The 19,238-nt window shown below is 49.2% G+C and overlaps 2 protein-coding genes across 2 annotated transcripts in view; one reads left to right on the top strand and one right to left on the bottom strand.

Moving 5' to 3' along the window:
* NRL (neural retina leucine zipper) overlaps positions 1–5,209 on the bottom strand; it is a 15,114-nt gene extending 9,905 nt beyond the window's left edge. The window contains exon 1 of the mRNA XM_023508137.1: positions 4,688–5,209. Within this exon, the coding sequence (XP_023363905.1) occupies positions 4,688–4,690 (3 nt within the window). The 5' untranslated portion in view covers positions 4,691–5,209. The remainder of the gene's footprint in view (positions 1–4,687) is intronic.
* A 52-nt stretch (positions 5,210–5,261) lies between these two features.
* On the top strand, positions 5,262–15,413 carry PCK2 (phosphoenolpyruvate carboxykinase 2, mitochondrial). Its single transcript, XM_003801943.3, has 10 exons — positions 5,262–5,555; positions 8,020–8,265; positions 9,286–9,470; positions 9,557–9,760; positions 10,130–10,317; positions 10,609–10,771; positions 10,987–11,205; positions 14,001–14,138; positions 14,428–14,523; positions 14,777–15,413. The coding sequence occupies exons 1-10, from the start codon at positions 5,527–5,529 to the stop codon at positions 15,229–15,231; spliced, it is 1,923 nt and encodes a 640-aa protein (XP_003801991.1). The 5' UTR covers positions 5,262–5,526; the 3' UTR covers positions 15,232–15,413.
* Positions 15,414–19,238: the final 3,825 nt, after the last annotated feature.

Here is a 19,238-nt window from a genome sequence, read left to right on the forward strand (position 1 = left end):
AAAAAAAAAAAAGACCTCCTAGAGTGCTAGTATTATAGGCTGAAGCCACTGTGCCAGCCAAAGGCTTTGAAAATTTTAAGGTTATCTTTGGGTCCGTCTTTTTTTGTTATATTCTATTCTCATTGGACACAATTCTGGGTATGTTTAAACCTGCTTAGCTTCATATCTTGTCCTCATTTCAGTTTATGATCTATTTTTCAGCATGTTTAGTGTCTCAATGTTTTCTAACATAGCTTTCTTCTCTATAATGACTATTCTTTCCAATTTCTTCATTTTTTTAGGGAAATTTTTTTTTTCTCTTTGCCAAGAACAGCAAATTTTATTTATATTGTGGGAGGGAGGTTCTGGTTTATTTCCTTCTATCATCTTTCATCAATTTTTTTTTTCTTCAAGCTCTCTCTACATATACTTGATTGGGTTATCCTCAGGGTAATTCTGAAATACCCTGGCTAGAGTCCTATGGCATTAAGCCTAGCTCACAGCAACCTCAAACTCCTGGGTTCCAGCAATCCTCCTGCCTCAGCCTCCCAAGTAACTGGGACTACAGATGCCCACCACAACACCTGGCTAATTTTTCTATTTTTCAGGGGTAGGGGGGTCCTCGCTCTTGCTCAGGCTAGTCTCAAACTCCACAGCAAAAGCAATTATCCTGCCTCAGCCTCCTGGAATGCTAGGATTATAGGTGTGAGCCACCTGCCTGGCAGGGAACTGGATTTTTAAAGACAGTTTAGTGGGCAGAGGGTCTGCTAATTGGCTGCTTTCAGGTGGAATCATCAGTCCTTTGGTATGAGCAAGATGTCTGGGTGGGTCGGCTGATCCACTGGAATGTAGATCCTTGGGTAGGGGGTCCAAGATCAGTTGAGTCAGTTCCTTGGTCTGGCTGGGTCAGTCAATCCACTGGAATGCAGAACCTGGAAGATATCTCAAAAACTACCCCTGGGTTCAGAACAGGTGATGTTTTCTAGGAAGAAAAGTTAAGAATCTTTACAACTACCAGTTGTGCCCTCTAGAGTAGCAATTATAGAAAAGCAAACAAGGGAACAGTGACTATTATCAAGAAAAGGATGTCATCATCATTATTTTTAGCTAGGCCTGTTCCTTCACAGAATTTTAGACCCCTACTCTAGTTCTTGCCTTGTACCCTTTCCTCAATCTGTAAAGGCAGTTTCAGGGCTAATACAGTATCCAAGTTGATTCTGGGGAATATCTGCAGCTGGAAACACACACTAAGATAGAACAGGTGTACAGGTGTTGTGTACAGGTGGTTTATCAAGATACCTTTCAAAGAACATGAGAGCAGCAGGCCTGGAGAGAGGGAAAAGTTGGATTTCATTGCAGTTGCCATTGGCTGAGTCCAGAGGGACTCTGGGACTGGAAAGGACCTTCAGAGTTGTCCCAAATTGAGGCAAGGGGGCTGGGCCTCTTTACCCCTATAACAACCAGTCACTGGATACACACTGCCCTTGGGAAGGGGACATACTATTTGGCAATAGAAAAGAAGCCATCGGCTGTAAAACAATTTAAAGAGGTTTATTCTGAGCCAAATTCGAGGACCATGGCTCAAAGCATACCCAAGAAGTCTTGAGCAAGTGGACTTGCTGTGGTAGAGTTACTATTTAGTTTTACACATTTCAGAGAGACAGGAATTATAGGTAAAGTCATAATATATGGAAAATATATGCTGGTTTGGCTAAAAAAGATGGGAGGTGGAACATCTTGACCTGTGAGGTGTGTGTGTGTGGGGGGGGGGAGTATAGGTAATAGATGGGTTTAAAGATGCTTTAGCTGACAACTAGCTGAGTTAGACTTTGTCTAAGAGACCAGGAGTCAGCAAAAAGCTTGAGTTAAAATAAGGGTCTATTAATCAGAGACAAACTATGGGACAAATGCCCAGACTCAAGAGGTTTGTTGTGTATATTAAGGACCTGCAGGTATGTCTTGCATAGCCTTAGGCCTGTTAATGAGTCACAAAGGACATCCTTAAGAAGAGATGGGGACAGGATGAGGCAAGTCTGATCTCCCCTTTCTCATGGCTAGTAACAGTTTTAGGATCTCCTTAGCCAAGAGTGGGGATCCAGCCAGTCAGCTGCTGGGAGAATGCCTTAAGCAGGGGTCCTCAAATTTTTTAAACAGGGGGCCAGTTCACTGTCCCTCAGACCTTTGGAGGGCTGGACTGCGGGTCCCCGGGATGAGTCGGCTGCTAAGCAGGACAGGCAGCAGCAGCAAAAACACCCGGCGGGCCAGATAAATGTCCTAGGCGGGCTGCATGTGGCCCACAGGCCGCAGTTTGAAGACTCCTGGGGCCCTTAAGATTTTGTTTTAGTTCACAAAGGACAGTTCCTTTTAGCCACAAATAGTGCTCAAGGACATAGTCAGTTGTGAGCCATCAGCAGCCAACACTCAGCAGCTGGGACAGTAAGTGCCAAGTCCTAAAGTGGGAATCTGTGTGGTATACACAGCATCCACTACAGAGGGTCTGTGAAACATCCAAGGGATGAACCCAGAGGACCCCTAGGGGGAAAATGCAGATCAGGACAAGGCTGGTCATATCCTGCCCCCTGGTGGTACTCCTTGGACAGCGGGACAGCTAGTGGGCCAGTTGGTGGCCAGGCTGTGGTGGACTGAGAGGGAAGGGAGTCTTGGAGCAGAGAACTGAACTGAAAAAAAGTGTGTGGCATATAAGGGGGAATCAACAGTATAAGATAATCCTCACGCAAGTCCCTCAGTCCCTTGCTAAGCCTAACACTAAAGAAGGAAGTAACAGTGGGGAATAAGGATTCATAAATGTGGGCCTTGTTCATTCTTTCAGTCAGCCAACAATTATTAAGTGCTTATTATAGGTCAGACAATGATAGGAGCCAGGATAAAAACAAGACCGAAATTTGGATCCTCTCTCAAGGAGTTAGAACTCTAGTGAGGATGACAGAGATACAAAAATAACTACAGTATAATGAAGTATGATAAGTACATACAAAAATACAGTTATGTACCTGGGGTAGAACTAACACAGATGAAATAGATGTTGCATTCTAAGTGAAAACAGAAAAGGCTCATGTAGGAGGTAATGTTTAATTTGAGTCCTGATAGGCAGAAAGAGTTCACAGAAGTGCTCTAGAACTTGCAGAGTCTAGTATATAGGAGAAAAGGTGGTGCACTAACATTGAATAAATAGGAGTCAGATTATCAAGGACACTGGATACCATGTGATAGGAAGCTTGAAGGGATTTTAAGCCTGAGAGTGATATGAGCTAATTTTTTAATTTAAAAAAAATGTGATAAATCAAGAAGATAGTAAACAGTGTGTGAGGGACTTGGTAATTGGAGTCAGAAAGACCTGGATTCAGATTCCATTTCTCCCACTGACCAGATGTGTGACTTTGAGCCAATGACTGAACCTCTCTAAATCTCAGTGTCCACATCTGTAGAACAGAGTTGCAGTGAAAGTGAATGAGATTATACATGCAGAGCTGTGGCACAGAGCCTGGCACCTACTGTCCACACCACACCACTCTCTTAACTTTCCAAAGTGAATTTATGCACACGGGGTGGGGGGGAGGTAACTTAGTGGAGGCAGGGGGTGGTGTTTGAAGAGGTGCCTTGGAAGCTATCACCTAAAGCCAGATGAGAGATAAACCCTGAACTAAAACAGTGGCCATGGGTTTAGACACAGATTTGAGGGCTAATTATGAAGTACAAGTACAAAGGTTCTGGTGTCTGACTGGCTATGGAGAATAAGAAAAGAAAAGTCTAGACTAACTCAGGGTCCTTCTGGGACAACTGGCTAGATGCTGGTGCCATTTGCTGAGATAGGAAACCATGGAAGCAGGCGCAAGACTATGGAGGAGATGATGTCCTTCAGGTCAATGCTCCCACCAGTGTGCATACCCTTAGGCCCAAAGGGCGGTGAAGGGTAGCTAAGAAACAACTGTTTGTAGCTGGGTAGGTGTGTATAGAGTTTGGATGTAAGGGCTGGGGGGTGGGAGGTTGAGTGTAGGCTGGAGCCTGAGTGGGAAGAGATGGGGACCAGAAGCAAGCCCATGGCTGGAGGCCAATTCTTTTTATCTCACTGTGTCCCAGGACAAAACTGAGAAATCTGAGAATCAAGATTGTTTCTGTTATAAGTGGCAGAAATTCACTTAAAATTACCTTGAGTAAGAGAAGAAATGTAGGCTCGGCGCCTATAGCTCAACCGGCTAAGGCACCAGCCACATACACCTAAGGTGGTGGGTTCAAATCCCCATCCCGGACCCGCCAAAAACAACAATGACGGCTGCAACCAAAAAATAGCCGGGAGTTGTGGCAGGCGCCTGTAGTCCCAGCTACTTGGGAGGCTGAGGCAGGAGACTCGCTTGAGCCCAGGAGTTGGAGGTTGCTGTGAGCTGTAATGCCACGGCACTCTACCCAGGGGGACAGCTTGAGGCTCTGTCTCAAAAAAAAAAAAAAAAAGAGAAGAAATGTATGGATTCTCATAACTGAAATCAGAAATCTACTGTCCTCCAATCCTCTGCTCTGCTTCCTCTAGGTTGTCTTCTGTCTCAGGCAGATTCCTGCTTTGCAGGCTCAAGCTGACACGCAGCAGCTCCAGCTCACAGCCTACCCCAAGAGGAGTGAGGTCAGACCCAAGTAACCATACAGGCAGAGGAGCTGGTTCCCCAAAGGAAAAGCAAGGTGCTGAGCAGATACTCACCATAGACAGGCTGAATTGGAAGTGCTATGGCATTTTGGAGTGATATCCAGTGATCTCAAGTTGAAGAGAGATGTCTGAATGGAGAGATAGCTTCAGAAATTACCTGAGGATTTTATGGTGGTGGTTGGGTGGGGACAGATGAGCCCCTCAGCAGTGTGTAGAGAGAATGGCCAGATCAGGGGACCATCTCCCTGGGATAGAGAAGCCCCATTTCATGGTAAGACAGAAAGGAGGCCTGATTTAAGAGAAGAAACAGGTATTTTCCAAGAGTTGGAGACTAAGGGGACCTTAGCATCAGGGCCTCGGTAAATAGAAAAGCCTGGGGCTGGGAGTGTCCAGTCCCCATTAAGAACTGGAAAGGCAACGCCCAACCGCTGGGCTTCTAGACGTCTAGTCCCCGGGGGCTCCTGCCCCTAGCCTGGCCCCTTGTTCCCAGCTTGTTTGCCACCCAGTGTCTCTCAGTAGCTATATCCCGGGAGCAAGAGTCCTCAAAGTTACATCATATGCGGGGGCCGGGCGGGGCCTCAAAGTCGGGGCCGAGAAGCGACCCAGTCCTCCAATGGGAGATGTGGGTTTGGGGGCTGGGCGGCAGAGGTTGGGGCGGCGGCTGGGCGGACCCGAGGGCTCGAGCCCCGGGACCTGGCGAGTTGGCCTGCCAGCCCGGCGGAGGGAGGGTCGCGCCGGCCCGGTTAGGTTCCGCCCCTGCCCGCCTCCTTTTTAAGCGCCTCCCGCCCAGTCTCAGCTCCCGCTCGCTGCGCGGCGCTCCCTCGCCCCCGCCTTCCATACCTCCCCAGCTCCGCTCGGTTCCCGCGGCCACCCGCAGCCCCCGCCCGGGTGCCATGGCTGCTATGTACCGCCCCGGCCTGCGGTGAGTGACCCCCAGCCCGGGGCCGACCCGCACCTTCCACCGCGCTGGCCCCCTCGGGCTTGCTAGTTGCGCTCTCTGGCTCGCACCCTCTGCGAGGTTTCCCATCCTAGGCGGAGGCGGGGAGCGACTGTGCCTCCATCCCGGAGGTCAGCCGCTCCGGGATCCTGGTTTCCGTGCGCTCCTCCCCCTCTCGGCCTTGCCTGTCTCTGACCGCGCCGTCTCTATCTGCCACTCTCAGAAGAACTTCCTCCCACTCCTCGCTTGCCTCAGCTGAGCCCTGGCTCTGTTTCCTCCTTTCCTTCCCAAATGTAACTCGGACCTCTAACGGGCTCCCAGCCCGCGCCCCAGGGTGCCATGAGAACCAGTGGAGCTCTGGGGACAAGGGTGCACAACCCCCAGGGGACTGAGCTCAGAGCTCACTAAGCTCAGAGCTAACCTAAGGTAGACGGTAAACATCCATTCCGGGCCTCCCTTGGACTGGAGAAGCCCAGCCACAGCCAGAAGGACCTGGGGAGGGGGGCGGAGGGGCACAGGGTGTAGGACGGGTGGGAGTGGAGGGAGCATGATAGGAGGGGGGTCCCAGGTGCCTTACGTGGCTGGCTTCTTCTCTGCCCAGGCCTGGAGCCCCCAGGCCTGCCTCTGTCTGCCAGGCCCCATACACAGCTTCCACTGTTCTCTCTGTAGCCTCCCTTCTCCCCAGCTTTTGTCCCAGAGTCTAAACTGACATATATCTCTCCCACAGGTAGGTCTACTTGGCCACCCTTTTGTGGGTGGTCTCTGGAGGAAAGGGAGAAGGTGCCACTTAGGGGACTGAGGGAGGATCTGGGGGCTCAAGTTTGGGGCCTCCCCAAGAGATAACCTGAGCCAGGGTCCAGATGGAGAGAGACACTCCTGAAGACCACATGCCCTTAAAATTAATGCTTAGGGAAACTTCTCTCCGAGGCAGGAATAGACCCAGGTCCCAGTAGCCCTCCCCTGCCCCAGGGGCCATGTTGGGCATCTATCCTGCTCAAACCAGTTGAAACCAGCTTCTACCCTAGTCAGGCTCCAGCTCCCATGTCTGTGGTCTGCATTTCTCCCTTCCCCAGGCCTACACCCTCTGAGTCTGAGCCTCCTGCTGTCTAGTGTTCCACCCTACCAGCAACACCAAAGCTTTCTAGGAATGTGGCCTCTAGGATGGAGAGCCAGGGGAAGCACAGGGTCAAGCAGCCCTGGGTATGCGCAGGCAGTTTCTGGTGGGAAAGGCCTTGGCATAAGAGGAGGGTAGCTTCTGTCTTGGCCTTTGCTCTCTCTGGTTCACTCACTCTAGGTCCGGGCCAATCAGAGCAGACCCTGCCTCTCTCTCCCAGGGGTGTGAGAGGACAGAAAACAGGAACCCTGCCCTTCTGGGAATGGAGGCATCAACCCCAGCCAGTGACATCTATTTGCCAATGGTCAAATTTCTATCTCTACAGTTCAAAAATACTTATACAATGGCAAGCTTTTATGCAATTGTTGGTCCAGGTAGGCAGCAGCAGATCCAGTGCCTGGAACTCTACCATCCAGTCACCAGTCCTTGGTATAAGAGCCAAGAGCCTTGGCTCGGTGCCTGTGGCTCAAGCTGCTAAGGCGCCAGCCACATACACCTAAGGTGGCGGGTTTGAATCCCCAGCCCGGGCCCACCAGACAACAATGATGGCTGCAACCAAAAAATGGCCGGGCGTTGTGGTGGGCGCCTATAGTCCCAGCTACTTGGGAGGCTGAGGCAGGAGACTTGCTTGAGCCCAGGAGTTGGAGGTTGCTGTGAGCTGTGATGCCATGGCACTCTACCCAGGGGGGATAGCTTGAGGCTTCGTCTAAAAAAAAAAAAAAAAGAGCCAAGAGCCTTAAAATTAATGCTCAGGTAAAACTTCCTGGAAACCTGGCACCAAGAGAAGGCTACACCACCCTCAAAGACTGGGTCCTTTGCTTAAAGCTTTCACAGTCTTATGGCATACATACCAAAGGGAAAATCAAATAACACCTCCCATTTTAACTTGTAAAAAACTATACTTGAGAACAGAAAGAAAATGGATGAGGCTTCAAACACCAGACACATGAAGCTGTCCCCTGGGCAGTCTCTTGACACTTGGGCCAAAAGCACCTGCATGTTTCTAAACATTGACCAGATATAACTAAACTTGGACATGGGCCAAGCATACAATAACATCAGCATGCCTACACATACATTGTCATACAGCCAAGCAGGTGCTTTTCTGCTAATTTGGCTATACCTGTGTTTTGCTGACCAGGAGACACCTTCAGTAAACCTCATTAAGGCCACAAGATACACATGGCCCTAACCCAACATGCTCTTCATGGTACTTGTACCCAGACATGCTGTAGTATACTCCCCAGAAGCCCATGTTCTCTGTATCCTTCCCAGTCCTTGTCCAAATTCCATGGCAGCAGCTAGCTCATCACCTCCCTGTTTCCTCTCTTGCAGACTTAGCTGGCATGGGCTGAGCCCCTTGGGCTGGTCATCATGCCGCAGCATCCAGACCCTGCGAGTACTTAGTGGGGATCTGGGCCAGCTGCCTGCTGGGGTTCGTGACTTTGTAGAGCGCAGTGCCCGCTTGTGCCAACCAGAGAGCATCCACATCTGCAACGGGACTGAGGCTGAGAACACCGCCACACTGACCCTGCTGGAGCAGCAAGGCCTCATCCGAAAACTCCCCAAGTATGATAACTGGTAAGCCCTGAGCCCAGCAACCTGTGAGATGGGGCAGCTACTTGGATTGAGGCTACTTTGGGTTCATCAAAACAAAATCAAATTTAACTAGAGCCTACCAGTGGAATGAGCACAAGTGGGTGCTCTGTAGGATACAGATGCAGGAGCTGGGATTGGTCTGTATCTTTTTTTTTTTTTTTTTTTGAGACAGAGTCTCACTTTGTCCCTCTGGGTTACAGTGCCATGGCATCACAGCTCACACTAACCTCAAGCGATTCTCTTGTCTCAGCCTCCTGAGTAGCTAGGACTACAGACACCTGCCACAACGCCCAGCTAGTTTTAGAGATGGAGTCTCACTATGGCTCAGGCTGGTCCCTAACTCCTGAGCTCAGACAATCCACCAGCCTCAGCCTCCTAGAGTGCTAGCATTACAGGCACAAGCCACCATGCCTGGTCTTATATCTTTATATTAAGTGAAAAAGTTGATACAAATAAGAGCCTTTGGATTTTTTTCACCTTCACCAGTTCAGTGAGCTTTTGCCAAGGGCAGAGCCCCCCAGAGGGCTGGCATCTCAGGGAACCACCCCTCAAATGGGGCAAAGCCCAAAGGAAAGGACTGAGATGTAATTGTATGGGGGAAAAAATAAGGCCAACAGAAGACCTGGAGTCAAAGCTGGACTTGAAAAAGTGGTCTGGGGGGCTCGGCGCCTATAGCTCAACCGGCTAAGGCGCCAGCCACGTACACCTAAGGTGGCGGGTTCGAATCTCCAGCCAGGACCCGCCAAAACAACAATGATGGCTGCAACCAAAAAATAGCCGGGCGTTGTGGCGGGCGCCTGTGGTCCCAGCTACTTGGGAGGCGGAGGCAGGAGACTCGCTTGAGCCCAGGAGTTGGAGGTTGCTGTGAGCTGTAAAGCCACGGCACTCTACCCAGGGGGACAGCTTGAGGCTTTGTCTCAAAAAAAAAAAAAAAAAAAACAGTGGTCTGGGGACAGGGAGACCTGCTGGTCACCATCTTCCTGACAATACCCTCTTCTCCAGCTGGCTGGCCCGTACAGACCCCAAGGACGTGGCACGAGTAGAGAGCAAGACCGTGATTGTAACTCCTTCCCAGAGGGACACAGTGCCCCTCCCAGCTGGTGGGGCCCGTGGGCAGCTGGGCAACTGGATGTCCCCAGCTGAGTTCCAGCAAGCTGTGAACGAGAGGTTTCCGGGCTGCATGCAGGGTAACCAGGCAGGGACACAGAGGCAGGGGCACCAAAGGTATGAACAAGTTTGGAACTCTTCATCCAGGGGACGCTTTCCTCTGCAGGCCGTACCATGTATGTGCTTCCATTCAGCATGGGTCCTGTAGGCTCCCCACTGTCCCGTATTGGGATACAGCTCACTGACTCAGCCTACGTGGTGGCAAGCATGCGTATTATGACCCGGCTTGGGACGCCTGTGCTTCAGGCCCTGGGAGATGGTGACTTCGTCAAGTGTTTGCACTCCGTGGGCCAGCCCCTGACTGGGCAAGGTGAGCACCTGCTCTGCCCAGGGAAGGACCCAGAGGCCTTCTTGAACTTGAAGAGAACTCCAAATTCTGCCTATCCACAGACCTTAAGAACCTGTCCTCTATGACAACCTAATTCCCAATATCCAGGACAGCAGTCTGGGCTGGGGGTGAAGCTGTTTACAGAGCAGTTGCACAAGATTGAGAAAGTCAGTCGTGTCCAAGAATAGGGGCATGGGAGGTGATGATTACTATGAGGTAGGGGGCTTTAGCCACCCCTTGGCACTGCCACTGCTTCCACATGTCTCTCCTGCCAATCCCTGATCTCTCTAATCCCTGAAACCCCAGTTCCTGATACTAATGCCAACAGTCCCACAACCCTATTGTCCCCAGGGGAACCGGTGAGCCAGTGGCCATGCAACCCAGAGAAAACCCTGATTGGCCACGTGCCTGACCAGCGGGAGATCATATCCTTCGGCAGCGGCTATGGTGGCAACTCTCTGCTCGGCAAGAAGTGCTTTGCCCTGCGCATTGCCTCTCGGCTGGCCCGGGATGAGGGCTGGCTGGCGGAGCATATGCTGGTGAGGATCCCAGCAGCTGCAGGTGGTGAGGCATGGGGGCAGGGGTGCCTGGCTAGTCTGCCTCAGCTTTGCCTCCCTTCTGCCTCCAACAGGTTCCAGACTGTTGAGCAGAGACTCTACTCAAAGGCTGAAGCTTTGGCCCCAGCTTGCTAAATGTCAGGGGTTCCCCTGCCACTACTCTACTAATGGCAGAACAGTGCACCTGTGTAGCCTGTTAATGCCTTCAGCATGCAGACTATGCCTTCACCTTTGGTGACCCCCCTCCTTTTTCCTTTTCTCCCCAATACACAGATCCTGGGCATCACCAACCCTGCAGGGAAGAAGCGCTATGTGGCTGCCGCCTTCCCTAGTGCCTGTGGCAAGACAAACCTGGCCATGATGCGGCCTGCACTGCCAGGCTGGAAAGTGGAGTGCGTGGGTGATGACATTGCCTGGATGAGGTTCGACAGTGAAGGTGAGAGGCCCTTGGATCAGGAGTCCCCCTCCACCGTCCATGGTGAGCTTTGTCAGTGAGACCTTGCCCTATACTTCCAGCAGCCCCAGCTACCCTAGAGATGCAAACCTCTCCCAGTCAGATCTGAGGTACAGCTCAGGCCAGGGACCACCTTCTTCAGTCTCACATATCAACATTGCCCAGTTGATCCTTCCTTTCACTTCTCCTCCTGACAGGTCGACTCCGTGCCATCAACCCTGAGAATGGTTTCTTTGGGGTGGCTCCTGGCACCTCTGCCACTACCAATCCCAACGCCATGGCCACAATCCAAAGTAACACTCTATTCACCAATGTGGCTGAGACCAGCGATGGTGGCGTGTACTGGGAGGGCATTGACCAGCCTCTTCCACCTGGTGTCACTGTGACCTCCTGGCTGGGCAGACCCTGGAAACCTGGTATGTGGGGTGGGGAAGTTTTGATACAGCCCCCAGGGCTTAGCACATTAATGATGGAGAAGCCTTCTCCACAACTTCTAGCCATCTTCTTGGACCTCTGGGAGGCACAGGAAGTTATGAATGTTTGCAGTTTCCTGCCAGTACCAGGCAAGATCTCAGTTCATGTCCCAACTCCACCAGTCAGTGGTTTTGTGATTCAGCTCAGTTCCTTAACCTCTCTAAGCTTTAGTTTCCCCACCAGTTGAATAGGGGTAGTTATTATAGTACTTTTCTCTTGGGGTTGGGGGATTAAACAATGCACAAAATTGGTTTAGCACACATCCAAATACGTAGTAAATTCTCAATAAATATAGGCCAGGCTTGGGCCCGTAGTTCAGTGGTTAGGGCACCGGCCACATGCACCAGGACTGGTGGGTTTGAACCTGGCCTGGGCCTGCTAAACAACAATGACAATAACAACAACAACAAAAATAGCCAGGTGTTGTGGCAGGTGCCTATAGTCCCAGCTGTTTGAGGTTGCTGTGAGCTGTGATGCTATGGCACTCTACAGAGGGTGACATAGTGAGACTCTGTCTCAAAAAAAGGAATACATAAAAATAAATGTAGTCTGGATTTAAAAATAAATAGGCCAGGCACTGTGGCTTACGCCTATAATCCTAGCACTCTGGGAGGTCGAGGTGGGTGGATTGCCTGAGCTCAGGAATTCAAAACCAGCCAGAACAAGAGCAAGACCCCATCTCTGCTAAAAATAGAAAGACTAGCCAGGCATAGTGGCAGGTGCCTATAGTCCGAGCTACTTGGGAGGCTGAGCCGAGAGTATAGGTTCAGCATAAGCATTTGCCATGGCACTCTACCCACCCAGGGTGACTGAGTGAGACTCTGTCTCCAAAAAAATAAATACATAAATGAAAATAAACAAGAAAAGGAAGGACAGTTTTGAAAGTTATTACAGAAGGAATTGGGCTCAAAGCATAAGTCATAGTTTGGCCTGTTAGGAAAGGAGGAAACCTGCCTCCTCCCCTCCTGTTTCTCCTCCTGCCACTTGGCTCTCACTATCCTCCTGTATAATAACATTGTCTAAAGGTCACCCTTCCCTGTCCCTCCAACACATACACCCTAGTCCTTCTTACAAACTAGATTAGACCAGTACTTTAGTCTTTTGCTAGTTTTTCAATCTTGTCATTACCCTGAATGCCTTGGGGCCCTACTTTCCCCTCCCCACCCAGTGCTCTGGACTTTCAGCTTTCCATGGCCTTCTGTATTCAGAGAGCCCAGAGACTGTAATGGTGGTGGCAAAGAAGAACATGGCAGGGCAGGGTAGCTACCTGTGGTTGCTGAAGCCTATATTCAAGTTTGCCACGATGGACTAGCAGTCACTCTCCTTGTCTAATCATCCTTTATTTTCAGTATACCATCATTAAGCCCCCTCAGCCTTCCTACCCAATTGAGAAATCTGGAAACTTTAATCATTCCCCAAAGGCTAGTTCCCCAACCCTTTAATCATCTCTGGATTCAGGGGTATAACTAGAGCATCTTGTGCCTGGCTTCAATTCCCAAGACAATATCCTGTCAGGGTCTCACACTAGGGGATGGTGAGGGATGGCTTTTATCTGAGAGGAGAGACAGGAGCTGGGGGGGTGGGAGGCAGTGTGAGTTTTGGCTCTGTGGCTCCCTCACTCCCAGATCTGACTGGCAACCTCCAACAGAGAGGCACTGAGGCCATTCAGGGCCCACAGTGTTGCTTCATGCATGTGCCACTGATGTGGTCCCAACCCTTTCCAGGTTACCAGGTTATATTCCTGTCTGAGTTCTTCATGACCTACCATTCGATCAGAGTCGAAAGCAAGCCCAGGGAAATCACCAAAATTCTGTTAGCTTTAAAATCAATTCTTGTGGCTTGGTGCCTGTGGCACAGTGGTTACAGCACCAGCCACATACACCGAGGGTGGTGGGTTCAAACTCAGCCCAGGCCAGCTAAACAACAATGACAACTGCAACAAAAAAATAGCTGGGTGTTGTGGCAGGCAACTGTAGTCCCAGCTACTTGGGAGGCTGAGGCAAAAGAATTGCTTAAGCCCAAGAGTTTGAGGTTGCTGAGAGCTGTGATGTCACGGCACTCTACCAAGGGCAACATAGTGAGACTCTGTCTCAAAAAAAAAAAAAAATCAATTCTTGTTCACATTTTGAAGATTCTGTCTTCCCTGGTTTGCTAATGGAAAGTCAGTATCTGAAATACTGACCTGACATTCTCATTTTTTCTTTTAGGATTGGGTGTTTATTTATTCTTTAATGCCTCCAGAGAGGGTATTTGAATTATAGTCTCTTAAATAAAGAAATGGTTTCTGGGGGAAAAATTATTATAACCGTATACCAGTATCTAACTCCATTCCCTTGAGTACTGGTCAATGCCAAGTGCCTGTATCTTGGCATAAACATTAGTGCCCTGCAGAACCCCCAACCCCCAATTCCTCTCCTATTCATTTCCACATAGCTCATCTGGCAGCATCATCATGGATAAGTAAGCTGATCTTTTGGGAGAGATGTCCTAGCTTTCTGCTCTTCTTCACACAAGGTTGTAGGCAGCTAATGAGGCAAAAAGAAATTGTACAAGAATGTGTGCCCAAGGGCGGTGCCTGTGGCTCAAAGGAGTAGGGCACTGGCCCCATATGCCGGAGGTGGTGGATTCAAACCCAGTCCCAGCCACAAAAAAAATCAAAAAACCGAATGCACATGTATACATGTGTTGGGGGTGGACATGACCTTGGAAATGATAATATTTGTATTTCTTCTGCCAGGTGACAAGGAGCCCTGTGCACATCCCAACTCTCGCTTTTGTGCCCCGGCTCGCCAATGCCCCATCATGGACCCAGCCTGGGAGGCCCCTGAGGGTGTCCCCATTGATGCCATCATCTTTGGAGGCCGTAGACCCAAAGGTAAACAAATGTGGGGCATTTTTACCATTCCTCTTGGTAAAAAGTCCAGCTCTGTATTAGGGCCTGCCTCCCTCTTGTACTGCAAGCTCAGGCATCTTCAGCCTAGATCTCCAGCTGTAGCCATCTGCTTCCAGAGTTCCCCTAGCTGAGTTCAAAATTGAGGGGAGGCATGAGGTCTGAAAAAGGGATAGCTGAGGTCCTGGAAAGAAAGACTATGAGCCAAGGTCACCTGAAGGGATGAAGTGAGAGTCCAGAGGGCTGCCAGTGACCTTGTTCATTGGTTATCTAGGGATACCCCTGGTGTACGAGGCCTTCAACTGGCGTCATGGGGTGTTTGTGGGCAGCGCCATGCGCTCTGAGTCCACTGCCGCAGCTGAGCACAAAGGTGAGCACCCCCCCACACACACTGCTCCCTCTCTCCTGTGTGCATACATCACCATCTCCCTTCTTGTGCCAGACCTTCCTTCTGCCCACTCCTAGAGTCCTCGGTGATCCCATCTCTTCCTACTTATGTGTTTTCCCCAACCCTTCTCTACCTGCCCTGAGGATATTCTAGAACCACGAACCTTTCATAACTTCCTCCAGCTGGATGAAGGGTAAGGAGGAAGATTCCTTACCCATTCTGCTCCACTCCCCAGGGAAGATCATCATGCATGACCCATTTGCCATGCGGCCCTTTTTTGGCTACAACTTTGGGCGCTACCTAGAACACTGGCTGAGCATGGAGGGGCACAAGGGGGCCCGGCTGCCTCGTATCTTCCACGTCAACTGGTTCCGGCGCGACGAGGCAGGCCGCTTCCTGTGGCCAGGCTTTGGGGAGAATGCTCGGGTGCTAGACTGGATCTGCCGGCGGCTAGACGGGGAGGACAGTGCCCAGGAAACACCCATTGGGCTGGTACCAAAGGAAGGAGCCTTGGATCTCAGTGGCCTCGGAGCCATAGACACTACTCAGCTATTCTCGCTCCCCAAGGACTTCTGGGAACAGGAGGTTCATGACATTCGGAGCTACCTGACAGAGCAAGTCAACCAGGATCTGCCCAAGGAGGTATTGGCTGAGCTGGAGGCCCTGGAGGGACGTGTGCACAGAATGTGACCTAAGGCTCCCATCTAGCAAGAGGTCACAGCACCTCCAATCTGGGAACTAGGAGAGCCACCAGACTTGCAGAAAATCTAAGCAATGTGATATTAACTAACATCTTCTGGGAGCCATGAGATTGGGCCACAGACCTTCTCCCACAAACTGTCCAATAATAAGAGATGGTCATTTATTTTAAACACTTGTGCTGTTTTCATTTCTCACCTATCTTTATAGGCTTCCTTCTAACACCAATCTTACAATCTTCTTCTTCCAGCCCTTAGAAGAAATATAGCCTGGTAGAGTCAAGGATCTACCTTGCAGGCAGCTCTACCATTGATTTGCATAAGTAGGAATTTCCAGAAGAAGACACTGTATCTGCTCTGTGTCCTGAGGTCTTAAAAAATGGTGAGGGCTGGCAGCACCTATGGTTCAGTGAGTAGGGTGCTGGCCCCATATACCGAAGGTGGCCGGTTCGAACCTGGCCCCGGCCAAATTGCAACAAAAAAATAGCTGGGCATTGTGGTGGGCACCTGTAGTCCCAGCTACTTGGGAAGCTGAGGCAAGAGAATTGCCTAAGCCCAAGAGCTGGAGGTTGCTGTGAGCTGTGATGCTACAGCACTCTACCAAGGGCAACAAAGTGAAACTGTCTCTAAAAAAAGAAAATAAAAAACGGTGAGGGCCTCAGCAAAGTGTTCAGTACAGCCTCCCGGCCTAAAATTCTCCATCTTTTCTATAACTCCATCCTGCAGGGAAATGGTTCCATTCTTAGTTCTCAAACCTATTCTTTCCCCTGCCTCACCTGGCCCTGGAAGTCACAAAGTATTCATGAAAGCATATTCAATATTAAGACAGCAAACACTTCTAGAGCACCTTCTATGTGCCAGGCACTGTTCTAAGCACATTACAAACAACCCTTTGAAGGGAGGTACCATTTTACAGAGGAAGAAACAAAGGCAGAGAGGTTGAGTATTTTGTCCAAGATCACACAGTAAATGATAATTGTATACACATGTCTCTCATAGCAGCATAGACTTTTTGAACGATAAGGACTTTAGAAGTCACCTATTCCGGCTCAGCGCCTATAGCTCAACCAGCTAAGGCGCCAGCCACATACACCAAAGGTGGCGGGTTCAAATCCCCAGCCCGGACCCGTCAAACAACAATGACGGCTGCAACCAAAAAATAGCCGGGCGCTGTGGCGGGCGCCTGTGGTCCCAGCTACTTGGGAGGCGGAGGCAAGAGACTCGCTTGAGCCCAGGAGTTGGAGGTTGCTGTGAGCTGTAATGCCACAGCACTCTACCCAGGGGGACAGCTTGAGGCTCTGACTCAAAAAAAAAAAAGAAGTCACGTATTCCATGATTCTCAAACTTAAAAGTGCATATGAATCACCTGGGGGATCTCGTTAAAATGCAGATTCTCTCTTGGAAAGTCTGTGAAATAGCCCAGAGACTCTGTTCTTACCAGCTTCTGGGTGATGCTGTTGCTGCCAATCTGGGGAACACAGTTTGACTCACAAGGCCTTTGCCTAAACGCACCTGAAAACAACTTTGAAGAAAAATCAGAAAAGAGTGATGATCCTGCATGAATCAAGGGCATCAGATTAGGAGAATATCCCCCATGATTTGGACCAGGCTGAGCATATGTCTAAACTGAGGTGGGTGAGATGGAAGTCTTTACCCAGAAAAAAGGAACAAACTTCAACAAATAAAATGGAATTATTGGGAACTCCCTCAAAGGAAAAAAACTGCAAGACAAAACAAGTGTTCCCATAGAAGATGCCAATGACCAGGTACAATGTGTGAGGACAGAAAGGACATCAAACACTAGAACAGAGTGAGCAACAGAGTACACTGTACTTAGAAACATACAGCTAAGTCGGCTGTATAAACAGCATGTGGTCCCTGAAACAACAGCATTGGGGCAATATAGCCCACAGTAGACTCTGGAGCCAGGGGTGCCTCTCAGTTTCTTCATCTGATTGATTTTATTTTGAGACAGAGTCTTGCTTGCTCTGGTGCCCTGGCTAGAGTGTTGTGGCCTCAGCCTAGTTCACAGCAAACTGAAACTCAAGCAATCTCCCTGCCTCAGCCTCCTGAGTAGTTGAAACTATAGGCATGTGCCACCACACCCAGCTAACTTTTCTATTTTTAGTTAAGATAGGGTCTCCCAGCTCAGCTCAGCACCTGTGGCTCAAGTGGCTAAGGTGCCAGCCACATACACCTAAGGTGGCGGGTTCGAATCCAGCCCGGGCCCACTAAACAACAATGATGGCTGCAACCAAAATATAGCCAGGCGTTGTGGCGGGCACCTGTGGTCCCAGCTACTTGGGAGGCGGAGGCAGGAGACTTGCTTGAGCCCAGGAGTTGGAGGTTGCTGTGAGCTGTGATGTCACAGCACTCTACCCAGGGGGATAGCTTGAGGCTCTGTCTCAAAAAAAAAAAAAAAGAATTAGGTCTCCCTTTGCTCAGGCTGGTCTCATACTCCTAACCACAAGCTATTCTCCCACCGCGGCCTCCCAGAGTGCTAGAATTACAGGTGTGAGCCACCATGCTGGTCTATGATTTTCTTCATTTGTAAGATGGGAATGCCTACACCTCACCGTATTTTGGGAGGATTAAAAGAGGCAGCGGACAAACCACTCAGAACTATGCCTGGCACTAAATAACCATTTAATACATGTTAGCCATCATCACCTTTCCACTCTATAGTGATTATAGAGTAGACCCTGTAGACCTATTATATTTTTGATCACAGTTTAAGAAGGAAATGAGCAATACCAATCAAGTTTAGGACAGAAAGAAAATGGAAAGAGGCAAAGAACTTAGGGTTCCAGGCACCTTTCATGCATAGGGACAGAAAAGTGTTAACCTTAAAATGATTTTTGTGCCAGATTACAGCTGCTCATACCTGTAATCCCAGCAATTTGGGAGACTTAGATAGAAGAACCACACCACTGCACTCCAGCCAATAGAGCAAGACCCTATCTCCAAAGTGGGGGAAAATATTTTTGTCAATTAGAACAAATTTAGGCTGCATGCACTTCAGCTCCACATAAATGATAAAATATATTAACACATTTTAATTAATCTTTATAAAAACAAAGCACAGATACAGAAAACCATACAAAACAAAGATATAGCTTAAAAACTATTATAAAATGAACACCCTTGAAACCAACACCCAAGGAAGAAATAGAACTTTTCCAGACAACAACACTGCCCCCCATGTTGACCCTCTCTATAAAAGTCCCTCCCTCCTGCCAGAAGTGAATAATATGGTGAGTAAAAGTCACCTGCATTTTTTTGAAGTTTGATCCCCCAAATGTGGCTCCTTAGACATTATAGTTTAGCCTTGCCTATTTTTTGAAATTTCATGTCTTTTATATTCACTTGATCTTAGCCAAAAGGCCAAAAAGTGATCACATCTTTTGTATATATATATTTTTTTCTTTTTTTTGAGGCAAGAGTCTCAAGCTGTTGCCCTGGTAGAGTGCCGTGGCATCACAGCTCACATCAACCTCAAACTCTCAGGCTTAAGAGATTCTCTTGCCTCAGCCTCCCAAGTAGCTAGGACTACAGGCACCCACCACAATGCCTGGCTATTTTTTTTGTTGTTGCAGTTGTCATTGTTGTTTTAGCTGGCCCAGACCAGGTTTGAACCCACCAGCCTTGTTGTGTGTGGCCAGCGCCCTACCCACTGAGCTACAGGCACCACCCCCACCCACATCTTTTATATTTTTATCAATCTATAGGTTCCCTCTCCATTCCCTTCTTTTCCCTCACTTGAGCCATTGAAGAATCCACACGTAAATGTTCAATGCCTAGATTCATTAATTCTAGGGATTACAAAACAGCCATATTTGAGTTCTCATACAGACAGAATATTTTTATAAAGAGATACTTCTCTTTATCTTCTATTTCATTACTCTGTATAATAGGTTACAATATAAACAGCAAAAAAAAAAAAACTTCTTAATTCTTTTATTTTCCATCTCCAAAATAATTATTTGGTTTCCTATCATC

Source organism: Otolemur garnettii, unplaced genomic scaffold (genome assembly GCF_000181295.1).
Source record: "Otolemur garnettii isolate 467f Iridium unplaced genomic scaffold, OtoGar3 scaffold00225, whole genome shotgun sequence".
In the NCBI taxonomy this organism is placed as follows: Eukaryota; Metazoa; Chordata; class Mammalia; order Primates; family Galagidae; genus Otolemur; species Otolemur garnettii.